The sequence below is a fragment of the Micrasema longulum genome, unplaced genomic scaffold (genome assembly GCF_059751315.1).
Source record: "Micrasema longulum isolate JH-2025_06_02 unplaced genomic scaffold, ASM5975131v1 h1tg000359l, whole genome shotgun sequence".
Taxonomy (NCBI): domain Eukaryota; kingdom Metazoa; phylum Arthropoda; class Insecta; order Trichoptera; family Brachycentridae; genus Micrasema; species Micrasema longulum.
In genome coordinates, this window is record NW_028277561.1 from 138,726 (window position 1) to 160,378 (window position 21,653).

The 21,653-nt window shown below is 35.5% G+C and overlaps 2 protein-coding genes across 2 annotated transcripts; one reads left to right on the top strand and one right to left on the bottom strand.

The window, feature by feature from the left end:
• Positions 1 to 737: 737 nt before the first annotated feature.
• On the bottom strand, positions 738 to 8,601 carry PheRS-m (Phenylalanyl-tRNA synthetase, mitochondrial). The gene is made up of 5 exons (XM_088225433.1): positions 8,464 to 8,601; positions 7,863 to 8,379; positions 3,818 to 4,175; positions 3,093 to 3,346; positions 738 to 2,023 (listed from the first exon to the last, which is right to left on the bottom strand). Exons 2-5 carry the CDS (start codon positions 8,370 to 8,372, stop codon positions 1,856 to 1,858), a joined length of 1,290 nt encoding a protein of 429 aa, XP_088081559.1. The 5' UTR covers positions 8,373 to 8,379; positions 8,464 to 8,601; the 3' UTR covers positions 738 to 1,855.
• EndoG (endonuclease G, mitochondrial) lies at positions 8,540 to 17,211 on the top strand. The gene is made up of 7 exons (XM_088225434.1): positions 8,540 to 8,727; positions 8,888 to 9,161; positions 11,090 to 11,292; positions 12,335 to 12,458; positions 12,935 to 13,047; positions 14,215 to 14,395; positions 16,716 to 17,211. Exons 1-7 carry the CDS (start codon positions 8,672 to 8,674, stop codon positions 16,809 to 16,811), a joined length of 1,047 nt encoding a protein of 348 aa, XP_088081560.1. The 5' UTR covers positions 8,540 to 8,671; the 3' UTR covers positions 16,812 to 17,211.
• The last annotated feature ends 4,442 nt before the right edge of the window (positions 17,212 to 21,653 follow it).

Genomic DNA, 21,653 nt, shown 5'->3' on the forward strand with positions numbered 1-21,653 from the left:
AATATATAAAACATATGTTCGTTCACTCCTGGAGTATGCCCACCAAATCCGGAGTCCCTATTTTAAATAAGACAGAGTTGTGGGAGAAAGTTCAGAGAAGAGCAACTAAAATGGTAGTTTCTCTAAGAAATAAATCATACGAGGACCGCTTAAGGGAGCTCGGGTTAAGTTCACTGGAAGAGCGGAGGCAGCGTGGTGACTCCATCTTAACTGAGCAATATAATGTACGTAAGTTGAAATCAATGTTCACTATGAATGAAAACCGCCATCTCAGAGGTCATCCATTGAAACTAAACACTGCCTCCTTCTCATCCAACCCCGGGAAGAACTTCCCGACACGAGTCGTGGAGAAATGGAATGGCCTTCCCGAGAAAGTGATTGGTGCTAGTTCAGTGAATGTTAACTAGATGCACACAGCAATGTATAATGTTTAATAACCATGTACTTGTACACTTGATATACACGCATGAGCTTAATAGCTGCTACTGTATTATTAATAATCATAATAATAATAATGTATGGATGTAGAGGAAGCGAGGTCTGTACGCAAAGACAGAGTGATATGGCGTTCTTTTCTCTCTGCCTACCCTTATAGCAAAACGGCGTGATGGTTTGTTTGTTTGAGTTAATACTATTTGTATTCCCCGAAATCCAGTGAAAAGAAATAAATGGGTCAAAATAATAAGGAATTGAAGAAAAGAATCTGTTTGGGATTTACCAAAAGTGAAAATTGATTGTCAAAGTTAAAATACAAACTTTATTATCTATCAAAAATGAGTATCCTCCGATTTTCAGTAGCATATGCATGATCGTTGAATGCAGCCCTGGTCCAAATAAACAAACTTAGATATCTCTACATGAGAGAGTGCGGGTATTATCCTCGGCTCCACCCGACCGAGTTTCTCCAGGGTATGCTCGGCTACAACAGTTTAGAGACTAGAAGGAATGTGTATTTGACTACACATTTTTATCGACTGTTGCGCGGTATGGTCGATAATCCAGAGATTATGATGAGCATTGGTTTGTATGTTCCTAAAAATTACCTGAGACAGCGTCAGCATAGATTGCTTCATATTCCGATATACAGGAGCACCCTGCCGTTGGAAGGGCTACCGCTACGCTGAACAACATCGCTCTGGATATTGATCTGTTCCACGTATCCGAAAGCGTTTTCCAGAGCAGGATTTTGACAAAGGTCTCTTTAAGTTTTTTTGTCTTTTTATTATACGTACGTATTAAATTTTAGTTTGTAATGTATGTATTATTTTAAATAAAGGAATTAAATTGAAAACTTCGTAAATAGTTACGTTTTGTTACGCATAGGCGTACGTTTTTGTGTCACTACTTTTTAAATCATTTTACCCTATAGGGCGCGTCTATGTGTATTAAAAGGTCGATGCATACACAAAACACTTAAACACCTATAATTTTGACTAGAAATAATATATTGCGGTAGAAATAATAAAATTGAATTTTGTATGTGACAGGAGAGCCATCATAGGTGTTTGTTGGTGTTGCCTCTTTTTCATTCATCTATGAAATCAAATTGTCAAGGTTTTTCAAGAATAGCAATCCAGATAATCATTAGAATATTGTCACATCTTTCCAGCATACGGCCCCCGGGCTTAGAGGACGAAATTCAGCCAAAGATATGAAAGCTCTCGCTCTGCACTCGGTAGCCCATGTCTTTAAAGATCTGGGCTCGGCGGTCGAGAATCAACTTATGGGGACCCGTCACAAAGGATCAACACAGGTCGCAGTGACTTATTTACTACTGAATAATAAGAATAAGCACCATTCCTTCTTCACTAGAGCTTCATCAGCAGTTGAGTTGTACACCGGGGCACAGTTTGCATTATCGTATGGTGACATTAAGCGTCGAGGCGGCGGCTTCCTCGATCTTCTTGTGAACTAGATTGACCTCCTCTTGCGTGAGAGTACGCTCCATGTGACGATACACGATGCGGTAACAGAGACTGCACTTGTTAGTCTTCGGTTGCACGAACTGGTCCACGAGAGACACCTGAAAGAATACAAATTGCTCTTAAGGGCGTGAAATAGGCAGTATTTAAAAAAATGTACGCTGAGAAAAGGAAATAATGTGAAGAATGAAACAAACTTTTATTTAAACTTATAATATTAGAAATCAAACACTGATTTGAGTCTACTGAACACTTTATTTTATTTTTACAAATATAAAACAAAAATTGCATGACAATTGTTTCGCCTTGTTAGGGCATTTTCAAACGAATGTGAAGATTAGATGGATTGAGTGTCCTTATATAGTTATATTATTCAAGGTACTTAAGTAGAAAATAAAAATAATCTTATGAACTATAGCATGTACATTAATCATAATTGAGGGAAAAACCAATGGTTAAGGGCAAGGCTAAGTGTTTAATAGGTAATGGGAAATTTAGATAATTATATTTGAATTTCGGAAAAAATTTAACAAAGTAAGTATTTATTGACATACAAGTATGTATTGTGAGATAATTAGTGAAGATTTATAGTTTTATAACTTCAGATAATTGTTTTGTTTTTATATTTGTAAAAATAAAATAAAAGTGTTCAGTAGACTCAAATCAGTGTTTGATTTCTAATATTATAAGTTTAAATGTGGAGTTCTAAAAAATAAACACCAAATATATCAATAAACTTTTATTTATTTGGGAAAAAAAACAACAGTTTTTACATATATCGCATACAGAAAATAAGAATATAAAATTGTGAAAACACTTGATACAAATTTTCCAAAGTGGTATGTTTGTAAGCATTTATTATTATTTTCAATAGAGACAATATGCAATGGCGATTGGATTTAAAAACCTTTCTCTGGTATAACTAGTAATGCTTATAACGAGCAAATTCAGTCCAAGTTTGACTGTATTTTTTTTTATCGCTGTAATAATTTTGAATCTAAAACATCAGTACAGTGGAAAACAAAACGTATCAATTTCTCCATACTGGTTTCTGAGCCAGCATGGAGAAACGACTGGAGAATTTACAAAATAATTCTGTCTGCCAGACGCCACAACAAACATTTTGTTAAATAATTATAATAATTGTAGCTGCTATTTAAAGTTGTTCACCTGTTCAATGATATCTCCGCCGACGTCTCTCACTAGATCGTAGAAGTCGTTGTTGGAAAACTGGTCGATGTTGAGTTTCTCGGGGAGCCAGAAGGACATGTCGTTGGCGCACTGCGGGTAAAGGGACACGGCGCGGTACTTGAAGATCCTCTTGGGGTCGGAGCTCTGAAACTGGCTGAGGAAGCCGGAATCCTGGCTCCAGAACAGCCGGATATCGGGAATGTCGTAAAGAGCCATCGCGATTCGCTCCAAACCTGCATAGTAAAATGCCTTTTATTACTCTGTATCCAGGCGGATGAAGAAAACAGTTTTGTATGTAAAACAGATCCAGAACCCTCAATGAGTGTTTTCAACTCGATGGCTGCTCTCAAGTAAAATTCCTGAATAAGGCAATCGAGTGTAGATAAGTCCATCTCGTAGTGCAACAGTTGGCGCGTTTGACTACCATCCTTGAGGTCCTAGATTCGATTCCTGGCAACCCACCCGGGTGTGATATATTGATTTTAAAGGTTTTTTAACTGCAATATTTTATTGTACCTGAATGGCTTACCTGAGGGGTAAGACTGATCACATTATCTTCAAGTAACAGATGATTAATACATGCACTAATGCAGTGCCCTATGCACCTTAGCGTGCAGACGCAATAAAAAAAGACATGTATAAAAATGGCACAAAAATCAAAATATTTTGGTGAAACGTAAAAATCCAAAAAAATTTATATGTACCTAAACCAAAAGCGTAGGCAATAGAGTTGGAGGATCCGGCTTCCGTGAGTATATCCTGGCGGCAGATTCCCGCCCCGAGGACCTCCATCCAGTCCCCGTTGTAGTACAGCTCCATCTCCCAGGACGGGTGCGTGAAGGGGAAGTTCGCCTCCACCCAGCGGAAGTCGATGTTCTCCCCGAACAGGGCCTTCACCATGCCAATGAGGGCGTGCTTCAGCTGGTACTCCATGACCTTCACGGCCTCGCGCGTGTGGCACGCCTGCTTGTCCTCGTCCTTATACTTGCTCTTCTCGAAGATGTTCAGGTCCGGCTGGTCGGGGAACAGCTGGTCGCGAGTTTGGGAACGCAGCCCGTCCATCTAGAAACGAGGCATAGAGTTAGAGGTAGCGCAACCTAAGTTGAGGCGAACACAGTACTCATACAGACGTATATCTTGTATAAATAGTGTTTATTGTTATTATTATGATTTTATTAACGTTTTGTTATTTTTAAAATTACTCTGCTCGTGACGTCACAAGTTCTCGTCAGTGAATTCTGCTGACATTCAAAGGTAGAGCTGCATAGCATAAAAAATATACTAAACGTTACCAGAAGCTACCGGAAACCGGAATTCTAACACAACACATAGCAACGCTGCAATTGAAAGTAGTTAAAATAAGAAATTTATGTTATCGGATGCAGTAACATCAAGTCTAAGTTCTGCTAAAAAACAGCCAGGCCACATTCATAAAAAAAAAAACTGTAATAACCACCTTCTGAAAGTATTGTTGATCACAAAAATGGCATTTTATAATTTGCATAAAACACCCACAGCACAAGAAAAAAATTACGGTATAGATGCTGATGGGAGGATTAATGCCTACAGAAGTCTGATTCTCTTAAATTAATTAAAGTAGAAGATACATAAATATTTTAATTTTATAAATTCATTAATTTAAAAAAACATGTTGTCACTTCATACAAATTTCATTTATGGGAAGATTACAAAATGTAATAGATTTAAAAAGTAGTATTCTTATATATAAAACAATAATATGTCCACACATAAATTACTGTTCTTCCATTCTTGTTTTATGTAATGAAGGAGAAATTCAAAATTTACATATTTTTTAAAATAAGGCAATGAGGATTATACTATATTCTAATGTAGAAAGAATGCACAAAGAAATTGGCTCGCTCACTGTAAAGCAACAAATTAAATATAATGTGGCAATTTTTATACATAAAATAATTAAGGGGATGAATAAAATAAAAACAATAATAAAATTTAACCAACAATGTCATACATATGAAACAAGGGGTAAAAAAAAGATAAGATTACCAATGAGGAAAAAACAGAATCTCAAAACTCATTGTACAAGGGATTGAAGCTGTACAATGAGTTACCTGAAGAAATAAAGGAAATAGAAAAAATTTAAATATTTAAAATTAATTTGAAAAAATATGTAATTGAGAAATTTTGATAAAAAATTGTAATATTATTAAAAGTTTATATTAGTTCTGAAGATGTTATGAACTAACTTAATAAAGCATAAATAAATAAATACATTCTGTACGGGGTATAATTCAATATTAGATCTGACAGTTTTCTGCAAAATGGATATTTTAGGTTGAGTGGTCACGAAAATTCCTTTAACACATAATTAAACTATTTTTAAAGTTATCATAATAAATGAATTAGGTGATTCTTTACAATGATATAACATACTCGATTATAATTATATAGAGATATTTCTCAAAATATACGAGACCTTTATTGGAGTAAGGATATCAAGTATGGAGTCCCTACTTTACTAAAGACATCGAACATATTGGAAAAAGTCCAAAGATGAGTTGCAAAAATCCCCAAATTACTCAAAAGGATGCTGTACCACGGCAGATTAAAAGCCCCGGGACTTACACCGTTGGAAGAACGACGAAAGAGAGGGGGCTCGATAGAAACTTATTAGATACTCAATTACTATGACTGCCCCCTGCGTGAGATGTATCAATTAAATCCCAATACAAATTTACGGGGTCATAACTGGAAGCTCTATCGTCCCCAATTCCACCTCAATCCCAAGAAAAACTTCCTTTCCTGCAGGGTAGTTTCAGACTGGAATAAATCAATTTTTAAGAAAGATAGGCTGGAGGTTGGGCTTATCCAGAGACCTATATACGTATGAGTTAGAAACTACCTTGAATATATCTTCTCTTCAAGACCGTCGAAATAAATCCGACCTTATAGCCCTATTTAAAATTCTCAACTCACTCTTTGATGCGCCTGAACTACTGAGCTCAATAAAATTAAATATCCCAACTAGAAACCTCAGACAAAACTCACTCTTTCATACCGATAACCATAGAACTAACTATGGTTTTATTCCCCTATGCCCAGAATTCTCAGGTCTGCCAACAAACATACCAGTCTTGATTTCTTTGATAACAAGTTGTCTTCTTTCAAACGATCGCTGAATCAAATTCAATTATAAACACCTCTCTCCCGCTTCCACTCCCACAAAGTCTACTATAAACCATCGAGTCTTTCTAATTTTGTTATAATAATTTTATATGTATAAATGTGTCCATAAAAATGCCCATTGGGCGTATATATATAAAAATAGAAATTGCCAAATCTATTTGTCCATTCCATTTCGGTCAACCAGTTCAAAAACTGTTGGGATGCTTTTTTGAAGAAAGAAGAACTTGGACAAAAATCAATACACGAGATTTAGGCGCATCAGCAAAGGCTGCCTGCCTTTAAGGAATAATAATCATAATAATTAAGTACCCTAATATAAATATAAAATAATATGTTCAATATATAATGACACGACATGCATCAGAATTTTACTAAGGTGTTCTGCTAAATGCACATCTTAGGTTGTGTGGTCAGCCAATCTGGAAAATATTAGGCATAAGGTGGTTCAATTTCATAACTGACATTAAGGTCCGAGAACTTTGATGATGCGGCGGTGGACCTGGCTTGGGAAGGCCGTCGACGACGATCTTTCGGTTTTATTCAGCGGAACTAAGGGAGGTGGGGGGAGACGGGAGTGCCGGCTGGCGATAGGGTTTCCCGGAGCCGTCCGTGATGTGCACATGCTCCACCTAGGAGCGGATGTAGAAAAGAAATAAGCAAATTAGTAAGAAACTTTAATCAGTTCCCATGCACAATCAGCTAATAGTGACTTGTGCCACTTTAGCTAAATGCCACAGAATTTACACACATATCAAGGTACACTGCAATCGGAATACCAATGCCCTATGCACCACAGCACTTTGTCGGCCTCGTGGTGTAGTGGTCAGTGTATTTACCTGCCATGCAAGAGGTCTCTGAGGTGAAATATTTTTTTTTTTAAATGGTGTTTTAACACTAAAATATTTAAACATAGTTATGCAGGAAGCAGCCAGTCATAGAAAAGTGAAACTGAGACATAGCACTTTTGGGTAAAGAATGAATAATCAAATCTACACAGTTGGAATGTTTTTGACTTTAACAAATGATAAACAATGAGTACATTATTTTTTTTTTTTTATATTACAAAAAAAAACAATGATGTATTTAACATATTACAACAGAGATGAAGAACATTTAAGAGAAGGTGATATAGAAGTCTAATGTATTTGACCAACTTTAATGATTTTTAAAGTACCATGAGATTTATCTAGTGCTGTGGGTGTTTTCTGCAAATTGAGAAATGCCGTTTTTGTGATCGAAACTATTTTCAGAAGGTGATTAATATAGTTTTTTGTATGAAAGCGGTCTGGCTGTTTTTAACAGAACATAGAATTTACCTTACTGCACCTGATAACATTAATATCTCATTTTTTCAAAGTTGTGGACTGGCTACTTTCTTCATAACTACGTTCATTTTATAGTCCTCAGACTGGCACCTGGAGCGTAAGACTGACCATCTTACCTTCATGTGACAAAAATGATCAAGATACGCTGCGATTGGTGTACCGATACAGTGCCCTATGCACCATTAGGTGCGGAAAGGGAACGAAGAAGAAGATACGCCACTGAAACGAATGTAAAATAACAAAAATTAATACAACGAACCTGATGAAAAACTGGGAAATGTGTCGAATCTATGGAGTCCCGCCTGTACACCTCCCCGATGACTATGAAATTGTCCAGCCCCGACTTGACGAGGTCTGCCTGGTGCGCCGTCGTGTGCGCGCGCAGCAGATGCTGCTTATTCAAATAATAACAGTCGCTCTTGGCTCTGCTCGGGTGCCCCTCCGGTATCAAGAGGCTGTCGAAGTTCTGCTTCACCGTCACGACGGGGCTCAGGCGATCGTAAACGCTGAATACGGGGCTGCCTTTCACGTTGACATAAGACTCGTAGAAGTATTTCACGATCTTCTCCCGCACGAGCGACAAGGGATGTCTTTTCTGCAGGTGCAAATTCCGGTTGATATAAGTCAAAATCTTCGGCGGTACGTTCGTATGATCGTCCGGTTGATAATTTCTCGAATTGATCTGTATCGGGTCTTTCGTTGTCGTCCGGCTGTAGCATCGCTTTACCATTCCGTGAATTAGAGTCCTGGCTATGTACTTGGAGCCCATCGTCAACCTGACGTAAACAAACATTGAGGTTAATTGTTTTTAGCCGATGAGATAAAATTAAACTAAGAAACGATTTTACGTCGATACTCACGTTGGTTATTTACTGCAGCTTTTTTAGATTATCGTATTTTTAAACTGTCGCGGTGTATTTTTCTTTTATAAAAAATACGTTTTGGCACCGCTCCAGCTGATTACAATTCGCACGCCTCCATTCGAAACATTTATCCTCGTAACAATAATAAACATTTTTTTCGTGCATTTACAAACAGTGAGCATTTTTAAGAAAAAAAAATGATTCGATGGCAACATTAAATTCAACTGTCAAAAAAACGTCAGAATTCGATAAAAAAAATTTGTAGGTTTTAATGCTTTGGTGATATTTTAATTTTGTTTTATGAATAATAACATTACGTATATGCGTATCACGGGATTAATTACTCGTTTGTCTAAACAAATTCAATAATTTTAAGTTTGTGAACATTTCTTTTCTAATATTTATTATTTCAAAATTTTAGGTTATCAAATTTATTTACGATGTCTGCACGGCTGATTTTAAAAGTGAGCGCCTTAGGCACTCTCGGGCTCGGGAGTTTCTACGCGGGGTCTTACCTGGAGAGGAAGAATGTTATTTCAAGCCTGCAGAGTTCCTTAGACATAGACGGAGTTCTTTTAGAAGCTCTGGTGTCTAAAGAGAAGTCCGTCAGTAAACCTGGTTTGCCCGTTTTCGCAACAGTATCCGCGGCGACTCCCATACTGCCAGGAGATTTAGTTAAATCTGGACCAGGAAGGGTGAGTCGAATGATGCATTTTATCTTACAAATTTAACATATAAACTTAAACCAGCCAATGACAGGTTATAAGCCCTGTATATGCCTAGAGTTCTATATTCCCTTCTAAAGTTCTTCATGTCTGTTGTAATATTTATATTTATTTATTTATTAACGGACACTGTCCACTTATACAGTTAATAGGGTTTGAATATTACAATAAAAGAATATTTAAAACAATTTAAAAAAAAGAAAAGAAGCATTGACAAACACGAGGGACATCTTAACAAGATCTGGCCTATTTATTTAGTGCTCGTTAGTTAGTAAGTCCAGATCTTGTCTTGAGCTAACAATACGACAAAGACGGGTCATTGGAGAATTAAGACCATAGTTTGTTCTATGCTGATCGATGAAAAGTACTTCATTGTTTCTCAACCTACGGGTCGGAATATTGAATTTTACTTGTCCCAGTAATGATGGAACATCGATTATACCATTTAGTATGCCGAACATATATATGGAGTCAATATTCGTTCTACGATTTTGTAGACTAGAAATATTATAATATTAACAGCTCTCTAGGGGGTTGAATCCAGTCTTTGTCTACAAAAATTTGGATAAACTCAAATCATTGTTTACAAATTTAACCTCTCCGATCCAAAGTGTCAAATAAGTCCTTGAGTTCCTGAAGGGGATACCAGGAATACCCCAGCTAAAATGCTATAAATAGGACTTTAAAAAAAATGTCATTGTGATTATCATGGTAGTGTTTATAAAACTGTTTCATAATATTTTAAGTTTTCTACGAAATTCATACATTTTTTTATAAAATAAAATACTGGTGCGAGAAGATGCCATGTGACATTGTGCTTCTCTCGTTACAACATGTTAAATAACACTAATCTAAAGTCGGGCAATTCAGTAGCGGGGAGTCGGAAGGGGGAAAGCTTTTAAAATCTAACGCACGAAATCAAGATTTTTGTAGTTATGGCTGGAAATAAGCGACCAAATAGAAAAATGTGCACGTGCATAGTTTGAATGTAAAGAAGATTATTGAACTGTAAAACGATGAATTGTAATGTTTGCTGTTTGCGCGGGGGTAAAGCAAAGACAAATGTGCATTATTATTTAAAGAATTCGGCAGAAAAATATTTTAATAATTTTGATACATTCTTAACATTATTATCACATATTAATTATCAACACTAACAGTCCTCTCAAGTCGGGTTCTGATTATGTCAGCTTATGGCTGTCGACGGACAGTCAGCAGTGGACGTCCTGGATGTTAAAAAACTGATACCTTGTAAAGTATGCAAGTGTGGTTAACACTGTAGTTTTCCAAGAGAGTGGTGCTGTCATCTACTGGCCGCCATCTAATGGATCATTATAACGTTGTCTTTACAAACCTGATAGCGCAAACCAAATGGTTAAAACCTAAAGAGCGCTGATTATTAGCAGAACATCAAACAGCGATATTGTGCTGACGATTGTCATAGCGGTACGAACAGTTTGGGAAGGTTTTCTTTCAGGTAGCGGTGAATAAAAAACAATCTCATATCAACTATTCCACTTAAATAATTTATTTTATTTATTAATAACATTTAACATACATTTATACGGGACAGAGACACAGTTTATAGTGACACAACCAGGAACAACCCATGCCTGTAAACTTGCCCTGACTCGCTAGAAAATCTGTGTTAAGTCATATATATTAAAGTCAAGTCAAAATTTTAAAATCGGGTTGTGGTCCAGTGGCTAGTGTCACGGGCTCACGTATCAGAGGTCCAACGTTCGAACCCCACTCTCCCCCTACTTGATTCCTATTTTCTAATAGTGAGTTATTTACAACTCTTTGAAAATGGCCCCATTGAAAAATATGTATATATTTCCAAATAATATAAAATATAACTTACCACCAACGCTATATATCGAACGGTTTGGATTTAGGTGTCCCAGATAATGAAGTTTGGCTTCCCGAGCCTGGACAACATCCGGTCAATGGACAACTTTGTGCTGTCGTACGATCGACGCAACCGCGTGGCTAACTGGGTGTTCGAGCACCTGACTAAGGACATGGTGAAGCACAACTCGGAGGTGGATCGCTCCAAGTGTGACTTCCACGTAGATGAAAGTGTCCATCCTTATTTCAGGTAAAAAATACAGAGAAATTAACATAACTACCATCAAAGCCTTAATAATGTCAAAAATAAATTAATAAATAACAAATTGAACATCACCTCTAATAAGAAAGTTCAGTGCTATAAGAAATTATATTTCATGTATGTTTTATGTGTCTACTCATGCGAGTTAATGGGTTTTAACATCCCATATTGAAGAAGAACTGATCAATTCTCAACATATTATTAACTGGATTACATAGTTGTGAGATAGCAATTATATTAATAAGTTTACGAGTATTATAAAAATAAAAGGCGAGTGATACTGTACTTGAATTCACAAATTTGCGAAAATCAATGACTGGTTTCATCGCTTTCGTGACATCCTCGAGGCTGGTATCTTTATTGTAAAATTAAATGTATTTATACAAAAACTGATAGAAAAAAGAATTCAAAATTACATAAAAGTACCATTGATACTACAACCATCATACCATTTCCCCATAGGGGGAGATATATTTCTAGCTTCTTCCACATTCATTCATCTTGTCATAAATGTCCTTCGGTTGTGTCTGCTTTTGACATAACCAGACTTAAGATTTGGGTTTATCTGATCATGCCACGTCTTTCTTGATCGTCCTCGTCCTACGTTACCATTCATTCTCGCCATATATATCTGTTCTATCATTCTTCTGTCATCCATTCGTTCTAAATGACCAAACCATCTCAGTGACCATACCCTTTCTTAACCTTATTAATTATACCTGTCTCAGATTCGCACTTCTGCCTAATTTCATTATTCGTAACCCGGCCGTAAATTGATTTCCCACACATTCGTCTAAGAGACCGTATTTTGATTGGTTCCATGTTTCATACATGAGTCTTGGGACTAAAACCCCCTGTGCACTGCCAGTCTACTTTCGATTGTCATATATTTTTATCAGCAATTACTGTGCTTAGTGCGCCATTCATTTTTTAGCCCGCAAACTCTCTTTAATGTCGAATAATAAAAATTAAATTTAATTTGCGTAATCATTATGTGATCATGATTAGATTTTGAGTGTGGTTGTTTTAGGTCAGAGAATACAGATTACAAAGGATCAGGGTTCGACCGTGGACATATGGCAGCTGCAGGTAACCACCGCCTCAGCCAGAAACATGTAGACCAAACATTTCTTCTCAGTAATATGGCCCCACAGGTATTTACTATTTGTTCTATTTATATTTTATTTTACATCTTAAAATAGTACACACATGAGAACTGTATACGCTATTGCTGGAAAAACGTTGCGTGACTGTCTAAGGAACATCACAATCTGAGAGGTCTGTGAGGTTCAAGATGTGGTCAGATGGGGGCAACAATACTGGTACCAACGTGTACATGCCCATCTCTATTGCACAGTGTGTAATGCAGCCACCCAATGACATGTCATAAACCCTGTAAATGCTTAGACTTTCATATTCCCTTCCCTAAAATGTTTTTCATCTCTCTTGTGATATGTTTATCTCAATAACTTCCAAGGTGGCGTGAAATCCAGCTCTTCTCTACAAACGTGTAGACGAACTCAAAATATTGTTGATATGTTAATTTTACGACTCCAATGTGTATTTGTTCCAATTGTATTATTATGGTAAGTATTATGGCATTATGTTATCAACTTGTTGTTTGTTTTAGGTTGGCGTTGGTTTTAATCGCCACAAGTGGAATCAGCTGGAGAAACACGTTCGGAAACTAACCTCTAAATACAGTAATGTCTACTGCTGCACTGGCCCTCTGTATTTACCGAGGTAAACAATTATAACAAGTGTATTCTTCTAAATGGTAAATGGATCGTACACATTGTGTTTTGACATTCATAAAGGAGTCCAACAGGGATGTGTGATGTCACCATGGCTGTTCAACGCATATATCGATAACTGTGTGAAAGAACTGAGAGGCTTAAGAATGGGAGCAAAAACAGGTGATCTAAATATCAATTGTCTTTTGTATGCTGATGATGCCGTGCTTCTTGCTAACAACAAAGAGGAACTGCAATTCTTGATAACAAAAGTCTACGATGTATGCAAAGGAAGTGATTTGCTGATGAATGTCGATAAATCGAATGTGATGGTTTTTGAAAGAAATGAAAGTATGTTTACTAGGGATGGAATGACTGAGAAAGATATTGAAAGGACGGTGAGTGCCGGGGACCGAGTGAACGGTTCACTTAAATCAACCTTGGCAAATAAATGTTTGTCGCAAGAGGCAAAATTAGCAGTTCACAATTTTGTTGGATTCTTCTTTTTCCACATCCGCTCCTAAGTGGAGCATGTGGGCATCACCAGACGCCTCCAGGGGATCCTGTCGCTGGTCGGCACTTTGGCTTCCTCCCACGTCAATCTCGCGTTCCTTAGTTCCACCAAATTTAGCCAAAATATCATCATCAACGGTTTTCTCGGACGGCGTGAGCCCACAGACAACTTTTGCAGCACTTGTCCAGGCCAGATCCAATCGAAGAACTAGAATCCCAACCGTCCATGCGCTCTGTAGCTGCAAGACGTGCTAGGATATTTATTTATTGTACAGCGCCCTTGAGGTGATTTTCACAAAAATATAAATTATCCCAATATATATATAAACATAGGCAAAATGGTTAATGTTACACAGTGAGTAAAGTGGCCACTTAAACCAGCCAATTATTATTATTGTGGATAACTTCTATAGCGCCATTTTCGTAATAAAATACCTCAAGGGCGCTTGAGGCTTGAGGAATGATAGGTCATAAGCCCTATAAATGCGTAGACTTCTATATATTCCTTCTACAAAATGTTCTTCATCTCTGTTGTAATATATTAATCTAGTTCTTGTCTACAAAAATTTGGATAGACTCGAAGTATTGTTAATAATAAATTTATTAGATGTTATAAGAAAGTAAATTTATTGGTAAATATTTAACACACTGTTGTTTTTTTCAGACGCGAGGGAGATGGTAAGACATATGTAAAGTATCAGGTCTTAGGAGCCAACTCCGTGGCCGTCCCAACGCACTTCTTCAAGGTTGTAGTGGCGGACGACAGCAGAGGGGGACTCCACATGGAGGCATACTGTCTGCCCAATCAAGCCATACCTGACGATACTCCTCTTACGCAATTTCAGGTCAAATATGCTTATTCAAACATTCGAAATAGTGACATTTCGGCTCTCGCAACGTTTTTCCACTGAGACTGGCTCGCCAGCGCACTTTGGATGCTAAGGGAGATAGAATTGTTTTACAGTGTGCAAGAGTAGGATAGATAGGTGTACACATAAACAACATTATTCCATCAAAAAAGCACTTGACGATGTTTTGTTGTTTGCAATGATATTCGGGCGATTCATTCAGTTATTGATGCCAAAATAAACTACACATAAAAACCTACCTACCTAAATAATAGCGTAATTCAAAACCGTCTCTAAATCTTGCAAAAACAGATTTCAAATACACTTCTTGACATCGCAAACTTAGCATTCTCCATTGAGTTAGTGAGGCATTATTACAAATCTCATAATAAGAGGATTGGCCTGCTACTCGGTTAAAGTGTACAATCTACTTCCATTGCCCATAAGGACAATTAGTGAGTACTCGCAATATAAAATTGCTATTAAGAAATGGATAGTGGAGGTGGGTTGCACACGGATCGATGAGTGGATCAAGCCAAATAGGAAAAATGTGTGTACTGTTTATGAAATTTGGTCTATATAAATTGGTTATGTTTTTAATGATAATTTTAGTTTATATTGTTTATTATGTTAATGATAATTAGGTTAATTGGATTAATTACGTTTTTATTTTATTATTATGTTAAATTGGTTAAATAACTAATTTAAGTTACATTATTAGTTTTACATATTGTAAAATGTTTTCTAACTTCTAAGAAGTTACTTCTAAATTACCTTCTCTTAAATGTTCTTCATCTCTGTTGTAATATGTTAATATAAACAGCTCCCCAAGGAGTTGAATCCAGTCCTTGTCTACAAAAAATCAGACAAACTCAAAATATTGTTAGTAAAAAAAATGTAATTAATCCAATTAACCTAATTATCATAAACATAATAAACAATATAACCTTAAATTATCATTAAAAACATAATCAATTTATATAGACCAAATTTCATAAACAGTACAGACATTTTAACTGTTTGGCTTGATCCACTCGTCGATCCGTGTGCAACCCACCTCCACTATCCATTTCTTAATAGCAATTTTATATTGCGAGTACTTACTAACTGTCCTTGTGGAAAAACTCAAAATATTGTTGATAAATCCACCTGGTCCATGAAGAAGTATAGAAATTGAAAATATAACATTTTCCTAATTGCCTAGTATGTAGGTGAAATAATTAAATTAGATGAATCTCACCCGCACAAATAAAGGTTTCAGCTATTTTACTTCACAAACATCAACATATGAAAGAATATGGGCAGAATGGTGAATGTTAGACAGTGTGTAAAGTGGCCACTTAAACCAGCCATTGACAGGTCATAAGCCCTGTAGATGCCTAGACTTCTATATTACCTTCTCTTAAATGTTCTTCATCTCTGTTGTAATATGTTTTTTAAAATTATTATTATTATGTTAATTTTCTTAAATAACTAATTTAAGGCATGTTTCACATTTTGTAAAATGTTTCCCTCGGCACGGGACACCCCAGTGTACAAAAAGAATACAAACAATGCAAAAGTATAATGTATATAAATATAAATTCTTTTTTCAAAGTTTTTCGCAAATATCTTAGTAACTCCTTCAATGGAGATTTTTCAATTGGAGATTTCAAATGGAGAAGTTTGCTGCTAATGCCCTCATATATTGAAATGTTTGACCATTAAGATGACGTTTTAAATATCAATAATAAGAAAATTAACTTTTTTTTATCAATATTCCTACAGAGATGAGGTAGAATTTTTTTTTTTCCCAAATTCAGGATTATCGATATTCGAGCGTTTACAGGGCTTATGACCTGTCATTGGCTGGGTTGAGTGGCCACTTTACGTACAACATTCCCCATTCCGCTTATTAGCGAATATCGACACTGGTATCATTTTGATTCTTGTATATATCTTATTAAATGAGAAAGCTTTCACTAGCGTGTTGGAGCACCATCTATGTATTGATATTGAAGTTAAGTATTTTTAATTAGCATATTTACAAGAATCAAAATGATACCAGTGTCGATATTCGCTAATAAGCGGAATGGGGAATGTTGTACGTAAAGTGGCCACTCAACCCAGCCAATGACAGGTCATAAGCCCTGTAAACGCTCGAATATCGATAATCCTGAATTTGAAAAAAAAAATTCTACCTCATCTCTGTAGGAATATTGATAAAAAAAATATATACCTACTTCCCCTCGGGAGAAATCCAGATTTGTGTATGTACAAAAATACACATACCAAAAAATAATGTTGAGAAAATTAACTATTTGTTTGTCCTTCACAGGTGAACCCGGACATTATCGAGAGAGCGGCGGGTTTACTGTTCTTTGACAAAGTTCAGAGAACACAACTACTCACTATTAATGGGAAAAAGGGATAGCGTAATAAATTTTGTAGATTTTAATGGTGTCTTATTACACAGTTGTATTACAAAAGGGGCTATAGATTTTTTACCTACCAATATTATGACTTTTAGCAAGCATCAAGTTTAAATATTTATCCTTTACCAAAGCCTTATAACCAACACCATTTTGTGACTCATTTGCTTTAACCTTATTATTTGTTGAAGAGATCAATAAATATGATAAAGGACGTATGTACGCAAACAGCGCACTAAATTTGGTGAGCGCGCATTTGCGGTCGCAGGCCCTATGGCATGGAATGCTCTCCCAGCAGAGGTGCGAGGCTGTGAAAGTGAAGTGATGTTTCGGAAAAAACTTAAAACCCACTTGTTCTCTAAATCATTTGAATAAATCCGTAGCACGTGACAACAAAATAAATTATTTTAATTAAATTACAAATTTAAAAGCTTCAATTAAATTAACTTAACAATAGAATCATAATGTAAAGCGCCCTTGAGGTATTTTATTACGAAAATGGCGCTATATAAGTTATCCACAATAAAGTATGTCACTGCCAAATAGTTTAATCAGCGATATAATTTGGTGGCAGGCTGTTCATTAAATGCCTGTGTTCATTTGAATAACGACACTGTTCGTTGAATGAATTAAAATAGGTCAACATTCAACGCGTTGGCTGGTTGAAAGCTAGCCTATACATCGTAATTGGCTTAGGCCGTATATACAGGGTGTTCTTTAAACCCTGTCACATCCGAAACCACGATGATCAGTATGAGCAAGAAGACATATTGGCACATTAAAATACATTTTTAAAACAAATAAAATTAAAAAAAACAAATGGTTGCTAACTTCTGCAGGAGAGAAACGAGGAGGGGGGAGTCTGACACACCGTGAACCACGCGGCCGCGCCCAGCTCGCTTCTCCCCTGCAGAAGTAAGCAACCATTTGTTTTTTTTTTTTTTTTCTTCATTCTGAATATTTTTTTAAAAGTGCAAATATGTCTTCTTGCGCATACTGATCATCGTGGTTTCGGATGTGACAGGATTTAAAGAACACGCTGTATAATAAATAATTGGTTAAAAACACATGAAAACGAATAAAACCACTTTGACCGCAATTGTGGATTGAAACCTTTGTGCTAAACACAGTTCTATATTACGTAAGTATATATAACCAAATTAATGTAAATAATAGTGTTTGTGATTGTTAACTAGTTATAAGAATAAAATTGTTATTCAAATTTGAAATATTAATTTATTATAATTATTTATTTATAATAAACAATAATGTTACATTAAAATTTTACAATATGGTTATCAACCTACAATTTCTTCCCGAACTGACAATCCAATCCATTACAGACATTTAATTTACTCCTCAGAACATGTTATCTTAGTGAGGACTCCTTTCAGCAACTCATTAAACATCTTTGATAGCCAATTCAGCTCTTTTACTTCACAAAAGTAAAAGAGCTGAATTGCATGATAACTGAACAGATAGAAGGGTTGAGGAAATGTGGATGTTCAAACATAGGCAAAATGGTGAATGTTACAGTGTGTAAAGTGGCCACTTAAACCAGCCAATGACGGGTCATAAGCCCTGTAAATGCCTAGACTCCCATATTCTTATACTTCTTCTTTTACCAGGTAAGTAATTCAACAATGTTTGAGTATGTCCAAATGCTTGCAGACTGACTGGATTTCCTCCCTAGGGAGTATGTCCAAATGCTTGCAGACTGACTGGATTTCCTCCCTAGGGAGTTATTCATATTAAAATCTATTTCAACAGAGAGGGAAAACATTTTTGAGAAGGGAATATGGAAGTCTAGGCATTAAAACCAGCCACTTAAACCAGCCAATGACAGGTCATAAGCCCTGTAAATGCCTAGACTTCCATATTCCCTTCTCAAAAATGTTTTCCTCTCTGTTGCAACAAATTTAAATATGGAAATCTTATAAAAGATGAAATACTATTAATTTTGCGAAGGGGCGAAGGGGAGATGAAAAAAAAGACGCATATATTTTATATCATAATGTATTTTGAGATTTATACACAAAATTACTCCAAATATTCCTGTCAAACTAAGGTATAAAAAAACAACACTTAATATAAATAAGCTAAATAGAGAATAATTATTCATTTAAAAAAATTGTAGAAATATATTATTTTCGTAAAATGTCCTTAATATAAAATAAGAAAGCTACGCTCTCGTATGGGCCTCGGGAAACACATATACATATGTGTATGTACACAGTATAATGTGATATATGAGTGTGTATGTGATGATATTATAGAAATGTGATACAGTCTTCAAATGTTTTATTTCTTATTGTACAATTTTTTGAGAATGGTTCATTTGACTAAAACATATTTATTATTTATTGAATTCAAATTTAGAACAAATGAATTCTATATTGACAGTGATTGATCGATGAAATGTCAAAAGATACAACTTTTATTATGAATATGCGCCCATGAAAAGTGGATTTACAGAAGTAAAATCGACACATTTCTATGTAAGAACTTTTGATGACAGTAAAATTTAAATAATATTTTTAATTAATTGGCAATACTGAGGAAGTTTGTTATTTTATTTTTTGTTACTGTACTATTTGACTAAGCCAACTTTTTTCTTCGTACTATTTTGACGCCACTGGGATTTTTAAAGATTTACATTTTCAAAATCATCGCTTTTATTTTTTTCAATAGTGAGGCCTCTCTTTTCTCCCAGTTGCCATACGAAATCTATGATTGGTGAACTAACGTGAAAGTTGACAACATTAATATGTGTATTTATTGTAGAATACAATCTTTAACTGTTTTTTTTTAATATTTTTTTGTACATTTTAGAGAAATCGAGCCGCATAATGTAATATTTGTATTTTTAGTATAAAAAAATAATAACATTTTTAAAAACCATTTCAGTTAGAGCTTCTTAATTATTTTCAGCATTTGCGTAAAATTGGTCGATGTGACAAGGAAATGCGTTGGACTGATGCTTTTTGAATGAATATTTTAATACTTTAAGAATAGTAATAAAAAAAAAAGGTCCGTCTCGTAGTCAAATGTTCGGCGCGTTTGCCTGCCATGCAAAAAGATTTGGATTAGATTCCCAATATGGTCGACACTAAATATTTATTTAACCTAGCCGGACCGAAGGGGGGGATTCGAATCCCCCATAGATCGATTTGGTCAATTTTACTTTATGTACATAAGCATTCGGCAAACTAACAAAAATGAATAAAATACACGAATGAGTAAAATATGTGTACGCGAAATCATGAATAAATTATTGCATGGTCATAAACACTTCCAACGTTTTATTCTCCTGACGCCATATACAAGTAAGGTCCTGACGAAGAGACGGGTACGTCTCGAAACGTCATCAGTGAGTGGTTAAATACTAATATTTACTAACATTAATTAAAATGTTTGACCACTGAGTTAATGCTTTGAACATAAATAAATAATGACTATTATTATTATTAGTGTGGATAATTTATATGGCGCCATTTTTGTGAAAATCGCCTCAAGAGTGCTGTACAATAAATACCCCGACACGTCTTGCAGCTACATAGCGCACGGACGGTTGGAATTCTAGTTCCTCGTTTCCAATTATAATTTAATTGGATAACAGATAGGAGCTAGATTACAGCAAGTTATTTCTTACGGTTGCATCAATCTAAAGCAGTGCCCTGTACACCGTTCGACGCAAATAACTAAAGAACCGTCTGAAGTAGATTTGACCACATTCCCTTAAATCATTCCTCGGTGTATTTGTAGTAAATAATTTTCAACAAAGATGTGCAAGTGCTCATTTTGAATGTGATAATAGTACATACCGTGTTTTTAACATACTTAAAATTATCCATACATTTAATAAAAATAAAATAATTTCACCTACGGTGTTTGCTGTCCACATTATCATTAACATTATAACTAAAGTTTGATAGAAATAAAGTTACGTTGCGTATGAATCTATATTTATTGACAGAATCAAAAATAATATACGAGAGATTCATGGCGTAGAGGGGCTATTTCTCTACAATATTTGAAGTCAGATTTTACTAAATGAATTTTGCGAACTTGACTCGGGAGAATGCGCAGGAGCTGACAGCCGCTAGAGATGCATGGAGGCTCTTTGCGGACACCATATGCTCCAACTATACGGGTATGGAATGATGCTGATAATGATTTCTAGAATGGCCACCATAATCCTATAATTTGACTCCATTGGGCTACGTTAAATCTACGGTCTATGGAAACGAAGCAATAACCCTTGAAACATTAGACGCCAACATGATAGTGTTTTCACAATATTCTATCATCTTTTTGGATACATTTAATATATATTTTTTTAAATAGTTTTATTGGAACCCAGATTTAATTTTAATTATAAAATAGTCAATATTAACGTGTTATTTTTTTTTCATAAAATAAACACTCCTGTCAATTTCACAATGGTGAACGTCGGTAAATTTAAAAATATAATTTTTCAAATAGCCCCTCTGATGCCATTGAGACACGATGTTGCCAGGCGAAAAATGAAAATATGTAAATATTCTGACGAAAGCGAAGAGAATCTAGCAACACTGAGGAATCGCTTAAACTTTAAAATAAAGAATGAAGCGCGCTACAACTACGTACAAAAATAAAAATTGCAATAGAGACATTTTATCGAGGCAGTAAATTCTAATATTATTCCTAATTTTAAATTTTCGCATTCAAATCTATATTTCTTTCCTGCATTTGTTTTTTTTACCACTAGGCATGGGTAATGAATAATTCATTACGGAGCAAGTTTCAAATTCAAATTTAGAGCTCGACGATTACAAATTTAAAGTGGAATATTTAAGTGGCGA